This window comes from Maniola hyperantus, chromosome 13, assembly GCF_902806685.2.
Source record: "Maniola hyperantus chromosome 13, iAphHyp1.2, whole genome shotgun sequence".
NCBI lineage: Eukaryota > Metazoa > Arthropoda > Insecta > Lepidoptera > Nymphalidae > Maniola > Maniola hyperantus.
Window position 1 is genome coordinate 5499028 of NC_048548.1, and position 18814 is coordinate 5517841.

Here is an 18814-nt window from a genome sequence, read left to right on the forward strand (position 1 = left end):
CAAACGTAGTTTGCCCTTAAACTTAAACTTTTAAGGGTGTCTCGCAGGGGGTTGCCATGATACTAAGTGTCTGGCAATACATGACGTAATTTCTAATACTATTCCAAAGAAAATATTAAAAATTGACTATGCTTTGACGTAAGATTTTTTACACCTTTATTAAGTACCTATTATCTCCCAAAGCCAACATGATCCAAAAATTTAAATACTAGATGAAGTCCGCGACTTCATCCGCGTGAGTTAAGCTTTTTCTCAACAAACACTGTAAGAACTCTTTGATTTTCCGGTTTAAAAAGTAGCCTAATTCTGTCTCCGGATTGAAAACTCTCGATTAAATGTATTGGCGGTGAAAAGTTTTACATAAAATAAAATGGAAGGTCTCAATACAAACTCCGTTTGAATGTAGATCGCTACAAATACACTTCTCAGCAGGGCTAATATTATGCGCACTATTATTTAGAGAGAGCCTCAATAGCTCAACCGGTATAGGAGTGGAATGAAAACCGAAAGGTCGACGGTTCAAACCCCGCCCGTTGCACTATTGTCGTACCTACTCCTAGCACAAGCCTGACGCTTAATTGGAGAGGAAAGGGGAATATTAGTCATTTAATATGGCTAATATTCTTTTTAATAAATAATTTAAAAAAAAATTAAAAAAAAAAAAAATCTAGTACAGAATACAGATGGGCGAATCATAACTAGATACTTAGTACAAATAAAAAAGCACTAATATTTTGCTTTGAAAAAATATTATAAATTCCAAAAACAGAAATTACAGCGCTAAGCAAGTTAGGTTGGTATTTTGAAGTTTTACCTTTGTAAAAATGTTTAGAAAAGCTCCTGAATATCCTACTTTTGAAAGCATAACGTGCATAAAAACAAACTGCATAGACATCGGACATCCCAGCGTTCTAATTTTAGCATGCAGCTAAAAATAGCGGTGAAAAAATTGAAATTTCTTATAAGGCATTCTGAAATAAAACGAACAAGATAAAGTTGAAAAAACTAAAAAACGACTACCTACATTTCGCTTAAAAATACTACCACAGACAGACGGACGATTCTCATATTGGATTTGTTATTTATGAACTGACAAACACTTGAAATATACCTACCTATCTACAAAATTTTTAATCGTGCGTAACTTGCTAAGTAGTCGTGTAAACTAGATCATTCATATTTCATAGGGTGCCATAGGGTGCTTGTCCACTGAAACAGAGTGGAGTGGAGATGTGTTGAGCAGACCAATCAAATTTTATGTATAGTCTGCGACAGTTTGAGATGGCAATCGGGGTATGATTCTGTTCTGTTCCCTTCAAACAGTGGCGAAATTCGCACAAAGTTTGACAAGACTTTAAAAATTTAAAAAGGTCTCTGACATTATGTCAGGGGAGAAGCCGCCTAAATAGAATCTGAAAAGATCTATTTAATTTAAAAAAAAATAAAAAAAAATCGGGGTATGATACGGGGGGATGCAGACGCCCCCACACCCGCACGTCACCCACGCTGGCCCGCACCGGGTTAACGCGGAGGCTGTGCGGACGTGCGGAGCGTTCCCTCCTCGATTGCTATCTCGACCTGTCGCGTACTATAGATGCTGACCTTAGATTAATTATTCTATCTGAGATGCTGACATAATTTTATTCCGTCATCTGACAAAAATCTGGTTAGTCTACATACCTACACAATACACATCTCCGCTCCGCTTCGTTTTAGTGTATATGTCGCTGGTATATTGTCAAATCAGTGATATTACAATTTCACTAGTGATATTATAATTAAACGGTAGATTGTCAATCAACTTCTTTTCTCACAATTTAACGGTCTGGTTTTAGTGTCATTGTAATGTCACGGGGACACTATAGTGATATTGTAAGGCAATTATATTTTGACAATTTCACTGATCGTTAGATTATGAGGCCGTCTCTGATTGGTCCGTTTCCAATGTCAATTTTGCAATCATAGAGATATAATTAAAAAATCACAAGCTATTGTCATAATATCATAGAAAGTAATAAGTCATGTAGTATGTCACTTTTCTGGAGGAGGACTTTTTGACCAATCAGAACGCTCGACGTCTCCCACTGCCAACTTCACTTATAATATGCCTGGGTTTATTATAATGTCACTATAATGTCCCCGTGACATTACAATATCACTAAAACCACTGTTAAATTGTAAGAAATGAAGTCGACTGACAATCTACCGTTTAATTATAATATCACTAGTGAAATTGTAATATCACTGCTATGACAATATACCTGCGACATATATGTATACCCTTATCAGGCATTCTGCAGTAAAACGAGAAAATGAAAGTGTGGAGGCCCAGTGCCCACGTCTCTGAATTGAAATTCTGCGAGTGACGTTAACCAGCCATCACCCATCAACCGGGAGTTGTATAAACTGCCGTCACAAGTGGACGCTTTTGTATTGTCGGGCACAAATAGCTGGCTATTTATTTTATGAAGCACTGCTTTTTATAACACTGCTCAAAACGTCAAATCGGTCGGTACCTAATAAGGGAGCTTATTTTCATTGTGTTAGTGCGAACTTGTACATTCTGTATAGTGTCATGCATGTGTGTGATTTTTAGGGTTCCGTACCTCAAAAGGAAAAACGGAACCCTTATAGGATCACTTTGTTGTCTGTCTGTCTGTCTGTCTGTCTGTCAAGAAGTACTTCCCGTTGACCTAGAATTATGAAATTTGGCAGGTAGGTAGGTCTTATAGAAGACATTCGGGGGAAAATCTGAAAACCCTGAATATTTGGTTACATGACACAAAAAAAATTAAATTGTGGTCATGAACAAATATTGCTATTTTCAACTTTCAAAGTAAGATTACTATACCGAGTGGGGTATCATATGAAAGGGCTTTATTTGTACATTCTAAAACAGATTTTAATTTATTTTTAGGCATAATAGTTTTTGATTTATCGTGCAAAATGTCGATAAAATACGATTGTAGTACGGAACCCTCAGTGCGCGAGTCTGACTCGCTGTTTAGAAGAAAAGCTAATGGACGGTCAGTGTTTATAATGCAGTCACTTACCGGATCCGGGAACGCGCTCCGATGATGGGGGCCCCCAAGATGCGCTGGTAAGGTCCAGGATTGATGATCTGGTCGAAGGTTGATGAACTTCGCGTCTAAAGTTTTGCTTTTTTGATGATAGCCGTTAGAGGCTTGTGTTTTGATGTGTGTCACGCGTTCTCGCGGATCGTTTTTTTTGGTATGTGTCAACTTCGAGTTCGACTGACAGCTGTAGTGTTGCCGTTTTAGTAAGCGGCCACATAAGTAAACCCCGACCGATTGTAATAAAATTAAGTCTACGAATTTGGAAAAGACGCTGGTTTGTGCTATGATTATAAATATATCAAAAGTACGGAACATACCGCCGGCCATAAAATAATCCAGGATTATTTTATAAAAATAAAAATAAATAAAAAAAACTCTTACCTAAGCTAACTTATACTAAACATCTAATGGGAAAATAGAAAATACTTATTCAACGGGTAAGGGGCAGATCTTGACTACAGGTCGTTTGACTAAATTATTGCCCACACGGACAGTGACTACCCGAGTTATACCGTCAGCGCCCGGGTGGAGTTGATGTACACGCGCAAGACGCCACTGCAGTGGTGGTAGTGTGTTATCGATTAGCACGACTACCGAACCCTCGTGGATGGGTGTATTAATTTTATCGTGGAACCATTTACCTCGGGGCTGTAACTGATGAAGGTATTCTACACTCCAACGTTTCCAAATATGTTGGATAGCCTGTTGAACAACTTGCCACCGAACAAGGCGATTAGGATTATCATTTGAAAAGTCGAATTCTGGTAATGAGGTTAATGGTTCCCCAATCAAAAAGTGACCCGGTGTGAGTGGTAATGGATCTTTAGGATCATTACTTAATAAGCAAAGTGGTCTGGAATTGAGGACTGCCTCGATTTGACAGAGAATTGTGTTAAATTCGTCATATGTTACCGTGAGCTTACCTATGACTCGATAGAGGTGGGATTTCATGCTCTTTACACCCGCCTCGAAAATTCCTCCAAAATGCGAGGCGTAAGGAGGATTGAAATGCCAAGTTATCGAAAGTTCAGCTAGATATTTATTTAAAACGGACTGATTGGATTCGTCTCGCAAAAACGTGTAAAGATCGGTCAGATAGTTATCACAGCCAATAAAGTTTCGGCCACAATCTGAGTAGATATTCGTGCACAAACCTCGCCGAGAAATGAAACGACGAAGTGTGTTAAGAAATGAAATAGTTGATAAATCGGGAACCAATTCTAAATGGATTGCCTTCGTCGACATGCATATGAACACGCAAACATATGCTTTGAGAATTTTAGCATTTCTAAACTGGTTAGATTTTAGATTGAACGGCCCCGCAAAATCCACTCCCACATGAAGAAAAGGACGCAGCGAGCGGACTCTAACTGTCGGCAGTTGAGCCATTGGTGGTTGCGGTGCGATTGGACGCGCGCGAAAGCAGGGCACGCAGCGACGAGTTCGCATACGAACCGCATCGCGAGCGCTTAAAATCCAATACTTCTGTGCAAGTATAAACTGTAAGGTTTGGGGACCGACATGCAAGTTAGTTTTATGATAATAGTCGATGAGCAGATTAGTCAAATGGTGCCTTTTTGGTAATAGGATTTGATGCTTGGCATCATAAGGAACGTTGGCACAGCTTATTCGGCCACCAACTCGGAGGAGTCCGTCTTCGTCCAAGAAAGGTTTTAATTTTTGCAACCGTTTGGTACACCTATCGTCGTCCTTTAGACGTGAAACTTCTTCTGAAAATTGTTCAGCCTGAACGAGGGTTATGATGCGACTCAATGATTGCTTGATCTCAGGAACAGTGACGTGATTTGTTGTATAAGATTTGCTTTTGCGACATTTATGATAAAATCGAAAGATAAGTGACACTATGCGTAACATTTTTGGCAATGAGGAGAATCGCTCGAGGAATTCTAAATTTGAGTCGACATGTGTTACAAGAATGTGTTTGCGGCGTTCTTCATCGGTGTGACATTTTACGTTGGACACTGGCCATTCTGACTGTGGGCCTGAAAGCCACGGCGGACCATGGAACCACAATTGCTTATTCAATTGAGTAGGCAATACACCTCGGGATGCAGAATCTGCTGGGTTATCTGCTGATTGGACATGGTGCCATTGGGAGGCAGGTACATTACTTGTAGTTTCCGCTATGCGATTGGCCACATATGTACGCCACTTGTGCGGTGATGAATGTAGCCATGCAAGAGTGACCGATGAATCGCACCAAGCGAAGACTTCATCAAAGGGTAAAATATTACTGTACGTAGTTATAACCTTTTTTATCAACTTTGATAAAAGATGAGCCCCACAAAGTTCTAACCGTGGAATTGTGAGCTGCTTTAATGGCGCAACCTTTGTTTTTTTGTCCAAGAAAGGTTATCATTAAGAGAACGGCCAGATGTAGTTTTGCATGAAGCATCGTAAACGACCCGATATTTAGTAGTGCTTGCCGATGTCTTCACTACGCAGTGATGAGGTATGTAGTAAGAAGTTATACTTTGCATTTTAGCGAGGTGGACAGGTTCCATATGTCCCAGGTCTAAGTACTCCTGCATACATTTATTGTACTCTGCTCGTAAACTCTCGCTCGCTGCTGTTTTACCTCCAGTTTATTTAAACGCGAGAGGGCAATGGCTCGAGATTCACCTAGTGGAGGAGCATTTTCCTTAAACGGCAAAGAAACTGTGTATTTTCCATTCAGGTCCCGCTTATGAGTGTTGACGAAAATCTTTTCACAATTAAGTTCATCTTTGGTGCGATGAGTATTTTCAGGCATCGACTCCAGCTCCCAAAATCTTTGAAGTTGAACGTCGAGCTGGCACGTGCTAAGATTAACAGAAACAGAACCAGACGTTGAATGAGAAATTTTGCCATTTAGGAGATAGCCAAAAATGCTATTTATAGCCACAGGAGTACCAAGTGGACCTTTGATATTATTATAAAGTAGTATGCTATCAGTATAGTCTGACCCCAATAAGATCTCCACGGGACGCGTAGAACGTAGTTCTGGATCTGCTAATGTAAGATCCTTTAGATGGGGGATTTGTTCAAATGAACTTGGTATGTTTGGAATGTAGCTAGTTATTTTAGGGAGGATCAGAGCCTCAATGTATAGTTTAGGTTCTGGTTTGTTATGAGGTGTAACCTCACATAACGCATAACCACGTGGTTGTTCATTGGTATCGCCTATTCCTGTGATCGTAGTGCTTTTTTGTGCGGGATATCGCGATAGACCAAGTCGTTGAACACATGCTTCCGTGATGAGAGTAGCTTGCGAACCTTGGTCGACCAGAGCGCGTACCAAACGTGATGGTTTTGGTTCGCTGTTCATGGATCGAACATTGACAAGTGCAGTTGTAAGTAAGACAGTACAATTTTTATTATTAGGAAACTTTGTAGCTCCATGTAATAGAGTTGGCCCTTCTGAGCAAGATTCCGAGGCAGCCGAACATTCTGTTGTCAGTGTGACGCTTTGCTTAGATAAAGTGTCACATATTGAGGAGTGATGACGTAGGTTACAATAGCGGCAGTTGCGACGCGAGGGACACATGTCGTCTTTGTGGCCCATATATAAACAATTGCTGCAAATTTTATTTGAGTTTATAAAGTTTTTACGTTCACCAATGTTAAGCTTTTGAAAATTGTCACACTTGTTTAGCGGATGGGAATTTTCTTTACAATATATGCACTTGAGGGTAGGCGGAAATTCAATAGCAGTTGTATAAACATTCATGTTTCGTGGATGATTCGTAGAATAAGTATTCAATGAACGCGGCATGCTATATTGTTGATCAGGTCCGGAGTAGGGCAGCGATAATGGGCGGTTGGCAAATTGCGCGCGCCGCGCTGTCGCCCCAAAGGCAGCTGTGCGAGTGGTGTTGGCAGTTGGTATTGCAGTGGAGGCACGGCCTAAGGTAGTCGCTGTACTCGTAGATGGTGCCGATGCCGCCATTACTTCAGACGCCGCTAACTCTTTATCCAAAAAATCCAGTAATTCGCTTACTGATGGTATGTCGCTTGGCGATCGCAAGGATAATTCAAATCGCCTCCGTATGTCAGGCGTAATTTTTCTTAATAATATATTTAAGAGTATAAAACTCCACTCCGCTACGGGAAAATCTAAAGAATTTAGGGCCGTTATGTTTTCGAAATATGTGTTAAGTATCTGCCGTAAGCTAGATTGTACATTCTTTTCATTTACTGGCTCAACGTCAAAAATATTGTCAAAGTGTTTTGTTGCGATGATTCTTTTATTCTCGTATCGATGACGTAGCGCTTCTAAGGCATTTTCATAATTAGAGTCCGTAACCGGAACGGATTTAATTAAATTAAAAGGTTCATCTTTTAGTGACAATAACAAGTACCTAAACCGTTCAACATTTGATAAAGTTTCATTATCGTGCACAAGTGACTTAAATAAATCATAGAAGGCATTCCATTCAGTTAATTTCCCGTCAAATGTATGTAATGATATTTTTGGTAAACGAATATGAGACTGCGCAGATTGTGATATATTGCAGTGAGCGTGCGCTTCGTGACCACAGGGCATTGCCACACTGGCTAAGCTTTGTTTTCGCGTCTCCTTTATGGAATCTAATGTAATTTGAATTTTATAATATAAGGAATCAAACCTATTACGTGTAGCGAGATGTTCTTCTTTGGAAAACTTATTTAGTTTAACAGAAAGTTTTTCTATTTTTCCTTGAACTTGGAAAAAGGTTTTCTTAATAGAATTTAACTCTTTTACCCGAACACGAAATTCGGCTGGGTCCTCAGAACAGTCCACTATACGTTGGATACTATCGAGAGCAAGATCACGTTCGAAAATCAGTTGTTCAAATTCCATCGTTATGGATTTAAATCATGTAACAAATGTAAGTATAATAATTATTTTGGTTTTGTATTAAATCAATAGTTTATAACTGGTAGGTAATGTAAACCGTAGCTATAAAAACTTGATTATTATTATCAATCGATATTGCGTTATGATATACCTACCCAATTAGCACAAATGCATTAGTCAGCTAATTTGTATACGTTTTTTTGCATGAACGCTGTGTGCAAACGGCCTTATCTCGCCGCGCGTTGTGAACTGCGATGTAGGTAACACTTTTATAAACTACTGCGTTCATGAGATTTAATGCTAAAAAATGTTGAAATATCGCTTGGAACACCTAAAAACTATATATAATTACAAATAACTAGCTGTGAGGAGGCTGTATACACCGATATTAGCTCAAATTAATACTTAACAGGCCTAAAATCTCGATGTTAAGTTTAGTTGCCGGCGCGGCGGTGGTACCACCCGCGCTTCACAAAAAAATTATGAAACTGACTAAAATTAGATCTATTTTAATTAGACTAGCACAAAACAGTTATAAAACGCGAAATTATACAAAAATGCCCAGATATAATGCGGTATATCCGGTTCGAAACTATGTTTAGAAGAAAAGCTAATGGACGGTCAGTGTTTATAATGCAGTCACTTACCGGATCCGGGAACGCGCTCCGATGATGGGGGCCCCCAAGATGCGCTGGTAAGGTCCAGGATTGATGATCTGGTCGAAGGTTGATGAACTTCGCGTCTAAAGTTTTGCTTTTTTGATGATAGCCGTTAGAGGCTTGTGTTTTGATGTGTGTCACGCGTTCTCGCGGATCGTTTATTTGGTATGTGTCAACTTCGAGTTCGACTGACAGCTGTAGTGTTGCCGTTTTAGTAAGCGGCCACATAAGTAAACCCCGACCGATTGTAATAAAATTAAGTCTACGAATTTGGAAAAGACGCTGGTTTGTGCTATGATTATAAATATATCAAAAGTACGGAACACTCGCACTTGGCCGTTTTTTTAAATATTTAACTAACGTCACGCTGTACGGAAAGCGAATAAATGACGTCACATGGCGTAAACGACAAATATGTTTCAATCTTTAGGGTTCCGTACCGCAAAAGGAAAAACGGAACCCTTATAGGATCACTTTGTTGTCTGTCTGTCTGTCCGTCCGTCCGTCTGTCTGTCAAGAAACCTACAGGGTATTTCCCGTTGACCTAGAATCATGAAAGGCAGGTAGGTAGATCTTATAGCTGGCTTTAGGGGAAAAATCCGAAAACTGTAAATTTGTGGTCACATCACACAAAAAAATTAAATTGTGGTCATAAACTAATAATTAGTATTTTCAATATTCGAACTAAGATAACTATATCAAGTGGGGTATCATATGAAAGGGCTTTACTTGTGGATTCTAAAACAGATTTTTATTTATTTTTATGAATCATAGTTTTTGATTTATCGTGCAAAATGTAGAAAAAATGCGACTGTACTACGGAACCCTCGGTGAGCGAGCCTGACTCGCACTTGGCCGGTTTTTTTAACTAAACAATATTTTCCCGCAGAAATCACTTAATCTATATTTATGTTAAAAGTTGGAAAAAAAATGTCGTTTACGGATTGTGGCGTCATTCACCTTCCGTACAGTATGACTTTCATGTTAAAAATAAATAAAAACCCTGTATTATACCATTTCAATTATCTTATTTATAGCTCCACGCGTAGGTATTGCGTAGCAAAATAAAAGGAAACTACTTAATACATGTAAAAGCGTAAATCCTAGTGTAACTGTATCAATTTACTAGCTTGTATAATTTACGACCATAGAGGTTTCATTAATACAACTTGTTGCGTTTTTCGCCTTCACGAATTTCGTTATGGTTCATGCCAGTTATTATCGTCCAATTATTTCTGCTCCAATTTTCCTGCGTAATAGGTAATCCTGCGAACTGATTTTGGACACGGCAACGGAAACTTTTCGTAAGTTCAAAGTCGCTCAGCGTGCTATTTTATTTTATTGTATTTTGTTTATTTTATGGAGTGGGCTATGTTGGGTATGTGAGTGGATGAAGAAGGCGGAGAATCGGGTGTGGTGGCGCGTTTTTGGGAGCAGCCTATGTCCAGCAGTGGACGCAAACAGGCTGATTGATTGATTGAACGGAGACTTTTACATCTTGGATCATCATCATCATCATGGTCAACCCATCGCCGGCCCACTACTGAGAAAACTCTGCGAATGAGAAGGCTTAAGACCAGAACTTTAAAGTTTCCTCACGATGTTTCCTTCATCGTTAAAGTAAGTGAAATATCAGAGTTAAGTCATAGTTAAGAATTTAAGGAAACTCATTTTTTTCAAATTCATAAACTCATAATCTAAAATTTTCTTTAAAATTATCGTCACAGAAGCCAGTTAGGCTATATTCAAGGTTATCAGTGGCACAATGTATAATTTAATTAATTAATGAGGAAATAATCTAGGTAGGTATAGATAGGTACCTTTTTGCAGGAGACCCGATAAGGTAGATTCAATAAATCTATATCACACTTACATTTGCCCGCATCGCATCGCATGCTACAAATAAGTAGAACTACCTACATATTATGTATTTTGCAGAAATGCGACCCATGTGCGACTAATACGCCGTTTATAATATTGTGATCCTCGATAAAACAAGATTATAGTACGCGACAGGTCGAGATGGCATTTGGGATATGAGGCGCGGGACGTGCGGCACCCGCGCTATCTCGCATTGGGTTAGCGCGGGTGTCGAGTGTCCCCACCCCGATTGCCATCTAGACCTGTCGCGTACTGTAGGAGCTTATTAAGTAAATATCAACCTGAACCTACATATTTAAGTAGTAAGTACTTACCTAATTTTGAATACAATACCGAGTCCGCGTTCAGTGTATCGCACCATCGCATCGACCCGGGGTAAAAATGTCAATAGTAAGGGTCGAATCTTATTAGTCAGCACCTTTTCCTTTTCACCGTCAGGGGTGTTAGCCGTCAACGCAAAGAACCTCTCATTCGTCTTGAATGACTCGACTTAAGAACGTAAAGGGCATCGACACACGTGTTCAACCAAAGTTAGCGAAATTTTGTATGGAGCTTTTCTCATTATGGATCGAATCTCATTAGTCAGCACTTTTTCACCGTCACGGGCGTTAGCCCTCAACGCAAAGAACCTCTCATTCATCTTGATTGACTCGACTTAAGAACGTAAAGGGCACTGACACACGTGCTCAACCAAAGTTAGCGAAATTTTGTATTAGGCTTTTCTCATTATGGAGCAAATCTCATTAGTCAGCACCTTTTCCCCGTTAGGGGTGTTAACCGTCAACGCAAAGAACCGCTCATTCGTCTTGATTGACTCGACTTAAGTACGTAAAAGATATCGACACACGTGCGCAACCAAAGTTAGCGAACTTTTATATAAAGCTTTTCTCATTATGAATCGAATCTCATTAGTTAGCACCTTTTCACCGTCACGGGCGTTGGCCGTCAACGCAAAGAACCTCCCATTCGTCTTGATTGACTCGACTTAAGAACGTAAAGGGCACGGACACACGTGTTCAACCAAAGTTAGCGACTTTAGTATGGAGCTTTTCTCATTATGGATCGAATCTCATTAGTCAGCACCTTTTCCCCGTCAGGGGTGTTAGCCGTCAACGCAAAGAACCTCTCATTCGTCTTGATTGACTCGACTTAAGAACCTTAAGGGGACCCACCTACGTGTTACACCAAAGTTAGTGAACTTTCATATGGAGCTTTTCTATAGACCAGTATAGCTTTTGAGCTTTTTGAAATCCTTTTTAAATGGGCAGCGGTGCGAATGCTCTCAAATCCCTACTAATTAATCTATATCCATACTAAATATAAATGTTAGACGGCTGAACTCACGTGTTAGTCGGAGCATGCCCCACTAACTAGTCAAACGGACGGACCTCTTTTCACGACGCGACGCGGTGCTACGGAGACTGCTAGCCGCGTGCGCTGCGATATGCCGTCAGACAATTTATTATTTATCATGGATACTAGTCACAATAGTCTTAACAGTTTAATATGTGTGAATTCTGAAACTGTTTAACAAACCAATCAAAAATCTGAATGACCTAAACGAGCTGAGTTAATACGTTTATTGAAGCATCCGGCAGTATTTTTATTAGAGTCGAAAAGTAATTTCAACGCGGCATGGCAGTTAGGTATTTTTAGCTTTGCAAACCACAATATGTTTGCCAAATGGTGTTATCGGCTATTCAGTTTGCGTTATTTGTAATAATAAGTAGGTATAAGTAATAATTTATGTAGCCGTGTGACCAATATCAAGTTGTAATAATCTCTATAAAGCTTTGACCACACTCGTGGATTTTAAAGTGTACCTACCTAAATATTATTTTTTACCAATGAATACATCCAATATTACAATGTTAAGGAATTGCGTTCCTTGTAAATGGTGCGATAATAATTATTATATTATTATTTCGAACCAGTTTTGATTTTTTTTTTTAAATTTAATTAATTATCATAGACTACCTACCTGATGCCCGCGACTCTTTGATTTTCCGGGATAAAAATTAGCCAGTGTCACTCTCCAGGTCTTCAATTATATCCATGTAAAAATCAAGTCAATCTATTGCTCTGTTGCGGCATGGAGAAGAACAAGTCAACAAACAAACACGTACACGTAGCTACAATTTAGGTACCTACCCCAGAAAATCAAAGTTTCCACGAGTTCAGAGTATCAAGGATTTTTGAAAACGACGCGAACGAAGCCGCGGGCATCGCGTCTAGAGGTCGTCGCCAGGTGGGTATTATCTACACTAATATTATAAAGAGGAAAACTTTGTTTGTTTGTTTGTTTGTTTGTTTGTTTGTTTGTTTGTTTGATTGTACTGAATAGGCTCAAAAACTACTGGACCGATTTTAAAAATTCTTTCACCATTCGAAAGCTACATTATCCACGAAAAACATAGGCTATATTTTATTTTGGAAAAAAATAGGGTTCCGTAAGATATTTGGGTTTTTCGGACACAAGGTGTAAAAAATCAACCAGAAAAGTTACTTATTTTGCGTACGCTGCCTAAACTATAAAAGATAGAACCATAAAATGTTCTAATTAATTGTAGATCTTATAAATATCTACAAAAAAGTCCGCGACACACTATACCCATCTATGTCGAGTGAGGCACAGCAACCATTTTTTTATTTAAAAATCTTGAATTTTTTTTGGACTACATTTAAACGCGTTTATTTTACTCATGCTATTAATCCTTATCAAAATAAATGATTTCATCACTAAGAACAGTTTATGGAGATAATATTTGGTCTTTGAATGATTAAAATTGGACGTTTGGTTTTGAAGTTATGGCGAAATTAAAATATTACGATTTCTGCTGCACGGCCCGTTGTCTACACTAATATTATAAAGAGGAAAACTTTGTTTGTTTGTTTGTTTGTTTGTACTGAATAGGCTCAAAAACTACTGGACCGATTTTAAAAATTCTTTCACCATTCGAAAGCTACATTATCCACGAGTAACATAGGCTATATTTTATTTTGGAAAAAAATAGGGTTCCGTAAGATATTTGGGTTTTTCGGACACAAGGTGTAAAAAATCAACCAGAAAAGTTACTTATTTTGCGTACGCTGCCTAAACTATAAAAGATAGAACCATAAAATGTTCTAATTAATTGTAGATCTTATAAATATCTACAAAAAAGTCCGCGACACACTATACCCATCTATGTCGAGTGAGGCACAGCAACCATTTTTTTATTTAAAAATCTTGAATTTTTTTTGGACTACATTTAAACGCGTTTATTTTACTCATGCTATTAATCCTTATCAAAATAAATGATTTCATCACTAAGAACAGTTTATGGAGATAATATTTGGTCTTTGAATGATTAAAATTGGACGTTTGGTTTTGAAGTTATGGCGAAATTAAAATATTACGATTTCTGCTGCACGGCCCGTTGTATTATTTCTACACTAATATTATAAAGAGGAAAACTTTGTTTGTTTGTTTGTTTGTTTGTTTGTTTGTACTGAATAGGCTCAAAAACTACTGGACCGATTTTAAAAATTCTTTCACCATTCGAAAGCTACATTATCCACGAGTAACATAGGCTATATTTTATTTTGGAAAAAAATAGGGTTCCGTAAGATATTTGGGTTTTTCGGACACAAGGTGTAAAAAATCAACCAGAAAAGTTACTTATTTGCGTACGCTGCCTAAACTATAAAAGATAGAACCATAAAATGTTCTAATTAATTGTAGATCTTATAAATATCTACAAAAAAGTCCGCGACACACTATACCCATCTATGTCGAGTGAGGCACAGCAACCATTTTTTTATTTAAAAATCTTGAATTTTTTTTGGACTACATTTAAACGCGTTTATTTTACTCATGCTATTAATCCTTATCAAAATAAATTTTCAATTTCATCACTAAGAACAGTTTATGGAGATAATATTTGGTCTTTGAATGATTAAAATTGGACGTTTGGTTTTGAAGTTATGGCGAAATTAAAATATTACGATTTCTGCTGCACGGCCCGTTGTATTGTATAAAGAGGTAATGTCGTTAAGTTTGTTTGTAGGGGGTAATCTTTAGAACTACTGAACCGATTTTAAAAATTCTTTCACCAGTAGAAAGCTACATTATTCCTGAGTGACATAGGCTATACGGGATCTTTAAAAACCTAAATCTACGCGGGCGAAGCCGCGGGGATCAGCTAGTTATTATTATAAAGAGATAAAGTTTGTAAGTTTGGATCTAGGGACCCTCTATCTCCGATAAAACTGATAAATAGCTAGGAAGGTAGGTACATACATTATCTCCGATTACTAAGTATACCTATAGGTAAACTAGCGTATGCCCGCGACTTCATCCGCGTGGACTACACAAATTTTAAACCCCTATTTTACCCCCTTAGGGGCTGCATTTCCAAAAATCCTTTCTTAGCCGATGTCTTCGTCATAATAGCTATATCTACTTGCCAATTTTACGCCCGATCCGTTCAGTTGTTTGAGCTGTGCGTTGATTGATCAGTCAGTCAGCTTTTGCTTTTATATTATATTTAAGATAGATCATAGGTAGGTAGATATCACGCGGACGAAGTCTTGGGTGAAGCTAGTTTTGAATATACAAATTATATTTCACTGATTCGATTTAGATTCAAAATCATGGTAAATATTACGGGAGCCTATAAAGCGAGACGGATACAACAGACAGCCATGAATGAACTCGACTGACTCCACACACACGGGACAATGACCCTCGACAGTTCCTTGCCCATTGGTATATTGAATCGAAACCGAGATCACACGGTAACGCTTACGAAATCAAATTATTGAACTCATAGGTATTTACCTAAGTACCTAATTACTATGAGTGATTAGGTACTTAGGTAAATACCTATGAGGTATTTAAGGTTCCGTACCTCAGAAGGAAAAAAGAAACCCCTTATATTATAGGATCACTTTGTTGTCTGTCTGTCGTGTCTGTCAAAAAATCTATAGGGTACTTTCCGTTGACCTAGCATCATGAAATTTGGGAGGTAGGTACCTAGGTCTTACAGCACAAGTAAAGGAATAAATCTGAAAGCCGTGAATTTGTGATTACATCACAAAAAAAAATTAAAATGTGTTCCTGAACAAATGATTTATAGATTCTATATAATACTAGCTGCCCTGGCGAACATCGTTCCGCCTAACAGTCGATTCAAACTTTTTAAATTTTTCTCTCCGTAAGAACCATCCTCGTGCTTCAAGGAATATTATAAAAAAAGAATTAGCGAAATCGGTTCAGCTGTTCTCGAGATTTGCGATGTGTTCACACATTTAGTGATTCATTTTTATATTATAGATTATAGAGAATAATTTATATAAACTCTTTTGTGGAATCTCTGAAGATAAGGAAATAGGGATAATATTCAAACAATAATTATCTTTACCGGCGAGTATCTAATTTACATTTTCTGTCTTTGTTTAGACTTGGAAACTACTTTGTATTCTAAAGAAAAAACGCTTTAAAAAGATGCTGAAATTCAGTCACAAACAAAGATATTCTTCTTATAGCCTACGATAATATTATGTGATCTGATAATAACTGGAAAAACCTGAGGCCAAATACCGTTCTCATAGTTGAGTTGTATGCAAAAGGATCTGTATTATCCAAAAAACAAAATCCTACCATAATATGTGATTTAAGGGAAGGAATCAAGATCCTCTGTGATAATAAATGATAACTATTGCTCGTATAAAATAATATTATGATAATCACGATTCACGACACTAAATCCTAATGGTGCCGCCAGACGCTTAGTGACAAACAACATAGGTATCAGCAAGCATCGGCAAACACCACAGATCACTTGCCTGCCAATCGGATCGAACGGCAGTAGGCAAGCATATGCAAACGACCGTCCGTCCACACGTTTGGTGCTTGTCGCAAGCATCAAGCGGCACCGTTATACCTAACACCATAACACCCGCCCATTCGGACCACCTGCTCAACAACTATTTTTGGATGATGATTCATGACTACAAGCTAGGTACTTACTATCATTATATTTATTACTTCATTTTAGGGTCCCGTACCTGAAGGATGCTAACGGGTCCCTATTACTGAGCCTACGCTGTCCGTCCGTCTATCCTTCCGTCCGTCCGTCTGTCTGCCAGCGGGCTGTATCTCGTGAACCGTAATATGTAAAGAGTTAAAATTTTCACAGAATGTGTATTTTCTATTGCCGCTATAACAACAAATAATAAAAAATGAAAAACAGCCGCCATGAAAATTTAAAAAAAAATATTTCTTGTACGATAGTACGGAACCCTTCGTGTGCAAGTCCGCCTCGCAATTGATCAGCCCCCCAATTGTGTAAGAATAACCATTTCATGGCTATCGCAATCGTCAAGAATTCTGCCCTTTGATTGGCTCTGAAAAAATGTAAACAGCGAATCAACCAATCAAATGGCAGAATTTCTTGACGATTGCGATAGCCATGAAATGGTTATTCTTACACAATTGGGGGGCAGTTTTTTTATTTATTATCTTCGTATATAACATCGTAGAGCGTCTCGTAGCAACATTCATTCAGCAGAACTCATTCAATTTGCGAAATGCCTAACTAGCAAAATACTCTATTGCGAATACTTAGTTCGCAAAAAACCATGATATAAATACTTATTATACTTCGAAGTTGCTAATACAAACCTACCTGTAGCTCGTCTTGCTATGCCGAGATAATATTTTTGAAACATGGCTGCATAGATACCTTAATTTCTCAGTGAAAAGATTCTAAGTTAGGTCCTAAAGTGAAATTGAGTGACGACCCGTGCAATTGGTTTGAAATATCGACAAATAAAAACATCAAATTAATCGTGGTATGTACCCGTTTTTTGCATGGGTATAGTTAAAGACCTGGAGAGTGACATACCTATGCTACTTTTTATCCCGGAAAATCAAAGAATTCCCACAGGATTTTAATAACTACATCCACGCGGGCGAAGTCGCGGGCATCAGCTAGTATATACATAATATATTGAGTTGGTGCATAAGCTTGTTGGTGCATAAAAAAAACTATTTTCTCTGGATGGAAATCGGGTTTTATTTGTGACCTACTAAAAAGTTACAAAAAAAACAAACCAAAATAAAGCAAAGGAGCCCTAATAATTTATATCTACCTGTAGTTCGTCGCTGTACCGAGATCTCGTGGAGCCAGGCGTGGGTCTCTCCAGCAGCAGCAACTCAGTGAGAACTATTACGCCGAACACCGCGAAGAACATGACGAATATGAAGAAGCTGAGGTTGGCGCGCTCCTTGGCGCGGGAAGGCGCCGCTCGCGCCCGCCACCGCATCGTGCCGGCACTGGACACGCGTGCATGAGCGCGACCGGTGGAGGCCGACCGTAGCCGCGGGCGACACACTACTGAATCACACTCGGTCACTAGGGCCGCGAGTCGCGACGCTCGGCGCCTGGCGCCCGGCGGCCTTCCTCAGTCCGCGGCACAACACGACGCTCCCGTCCGCACCTACACACTGACTGATGCACAACCCACTGACAGTTCAACTTCAACCGGTTTGATATTATTTGGGTTGCAAGCGCCTATATTCTCGCATGAGAACTCCTTTGTTTTGATTCACGACAACAAAGAAGCTAGACTTTCGGTAAGCTCGCGCTCGCGCCTCGTTCGCAACAGGTGCTTGAACTTAATTTCAAGACATTTGTAACGTTAATCGATAACATTTTCATAAAATAAATCTTTTCCAAAAAAATTAATCAAGAAAACACATTTCACAACCGAAATTTAATACTGAAAAAATGACACATACAGCAAATTTGCCAATTCGAATTATAGTTTTTACTAAAAACTTATTTTGACGGTACATAACAGAGTAATAAAGTCGTGAAGTCAAGATCAAGACAATAATAAAAGATTTCGTGACCGAATTCTGCTAAATCCCCCTATTATATGAGCTAGCAACCCAACCGAAGTCGCAATCAAAGACGCATGCGCGCCGCCCGCCCTCGTTCAATGCCTTTCATTGACGGCGGAAAGCTCCACAGCTTTCCCGAATGGAAAATCTCTATACTTGATTAAAACATTACATCGACACATATCTACCTACAACTACATAATATTTATATTATTAAAAGTATGTCCCATACATTATTCTCACTATTGTTTATTAATACTCAATTCTAATTATTCATAACTTGTATTACTATACTCATGCAAATGTGAAAATTTAAAGTAGGTCAACGAACAAAGCCGTACCTACCATACTTCCTAAAATAGCTTATAAGCTTATTATAATATATAATACTAGCTGACCCAGCGAACTTCGTTCCGCCTAACAGTCGATTCAAATGTTTTTTTTTTTAAATTTCAATTCACTATCA

The 18814-nt window shown here is 38.6% G+C and overlaps 2 protein-coding genes across 3 annotated transcripts in view; one reads left to right on the top strand and one right to left on the bottom strand.

Moving 5' to 3' along the window:
- The window catches only part of LOC117987501 (uncharacterized), a 90690-nt gene extending 72703 nt beyond the window's left edge, over positions 1 to 17987 (bottom strand). For both annotated transcript variants that reach the window (XR_011237475.1, XM_034974527.2), the window contains exon 1: positions 17595 to 17987. Coding sequence is in view for 1 of the 2 variants with exons in the window: in XM_034974527.2 (XP_034830418.1) it covers positions 17595 to 17768 (174 nt within the window). In the remaining variant the exon portion in view is untranslated. The remainder of the gene's footprint in view (positions 1 to 17594) is intronic.
- LOC117987946 (lysophospholipid acyltransferase 7-like) overlaps positions 1 to 18814 on the top strand; it is a 300396-nt gene that overhangs the window by 117743 nt on the left and 163839 nt on the right. The window lies entirely within an intron of this gene.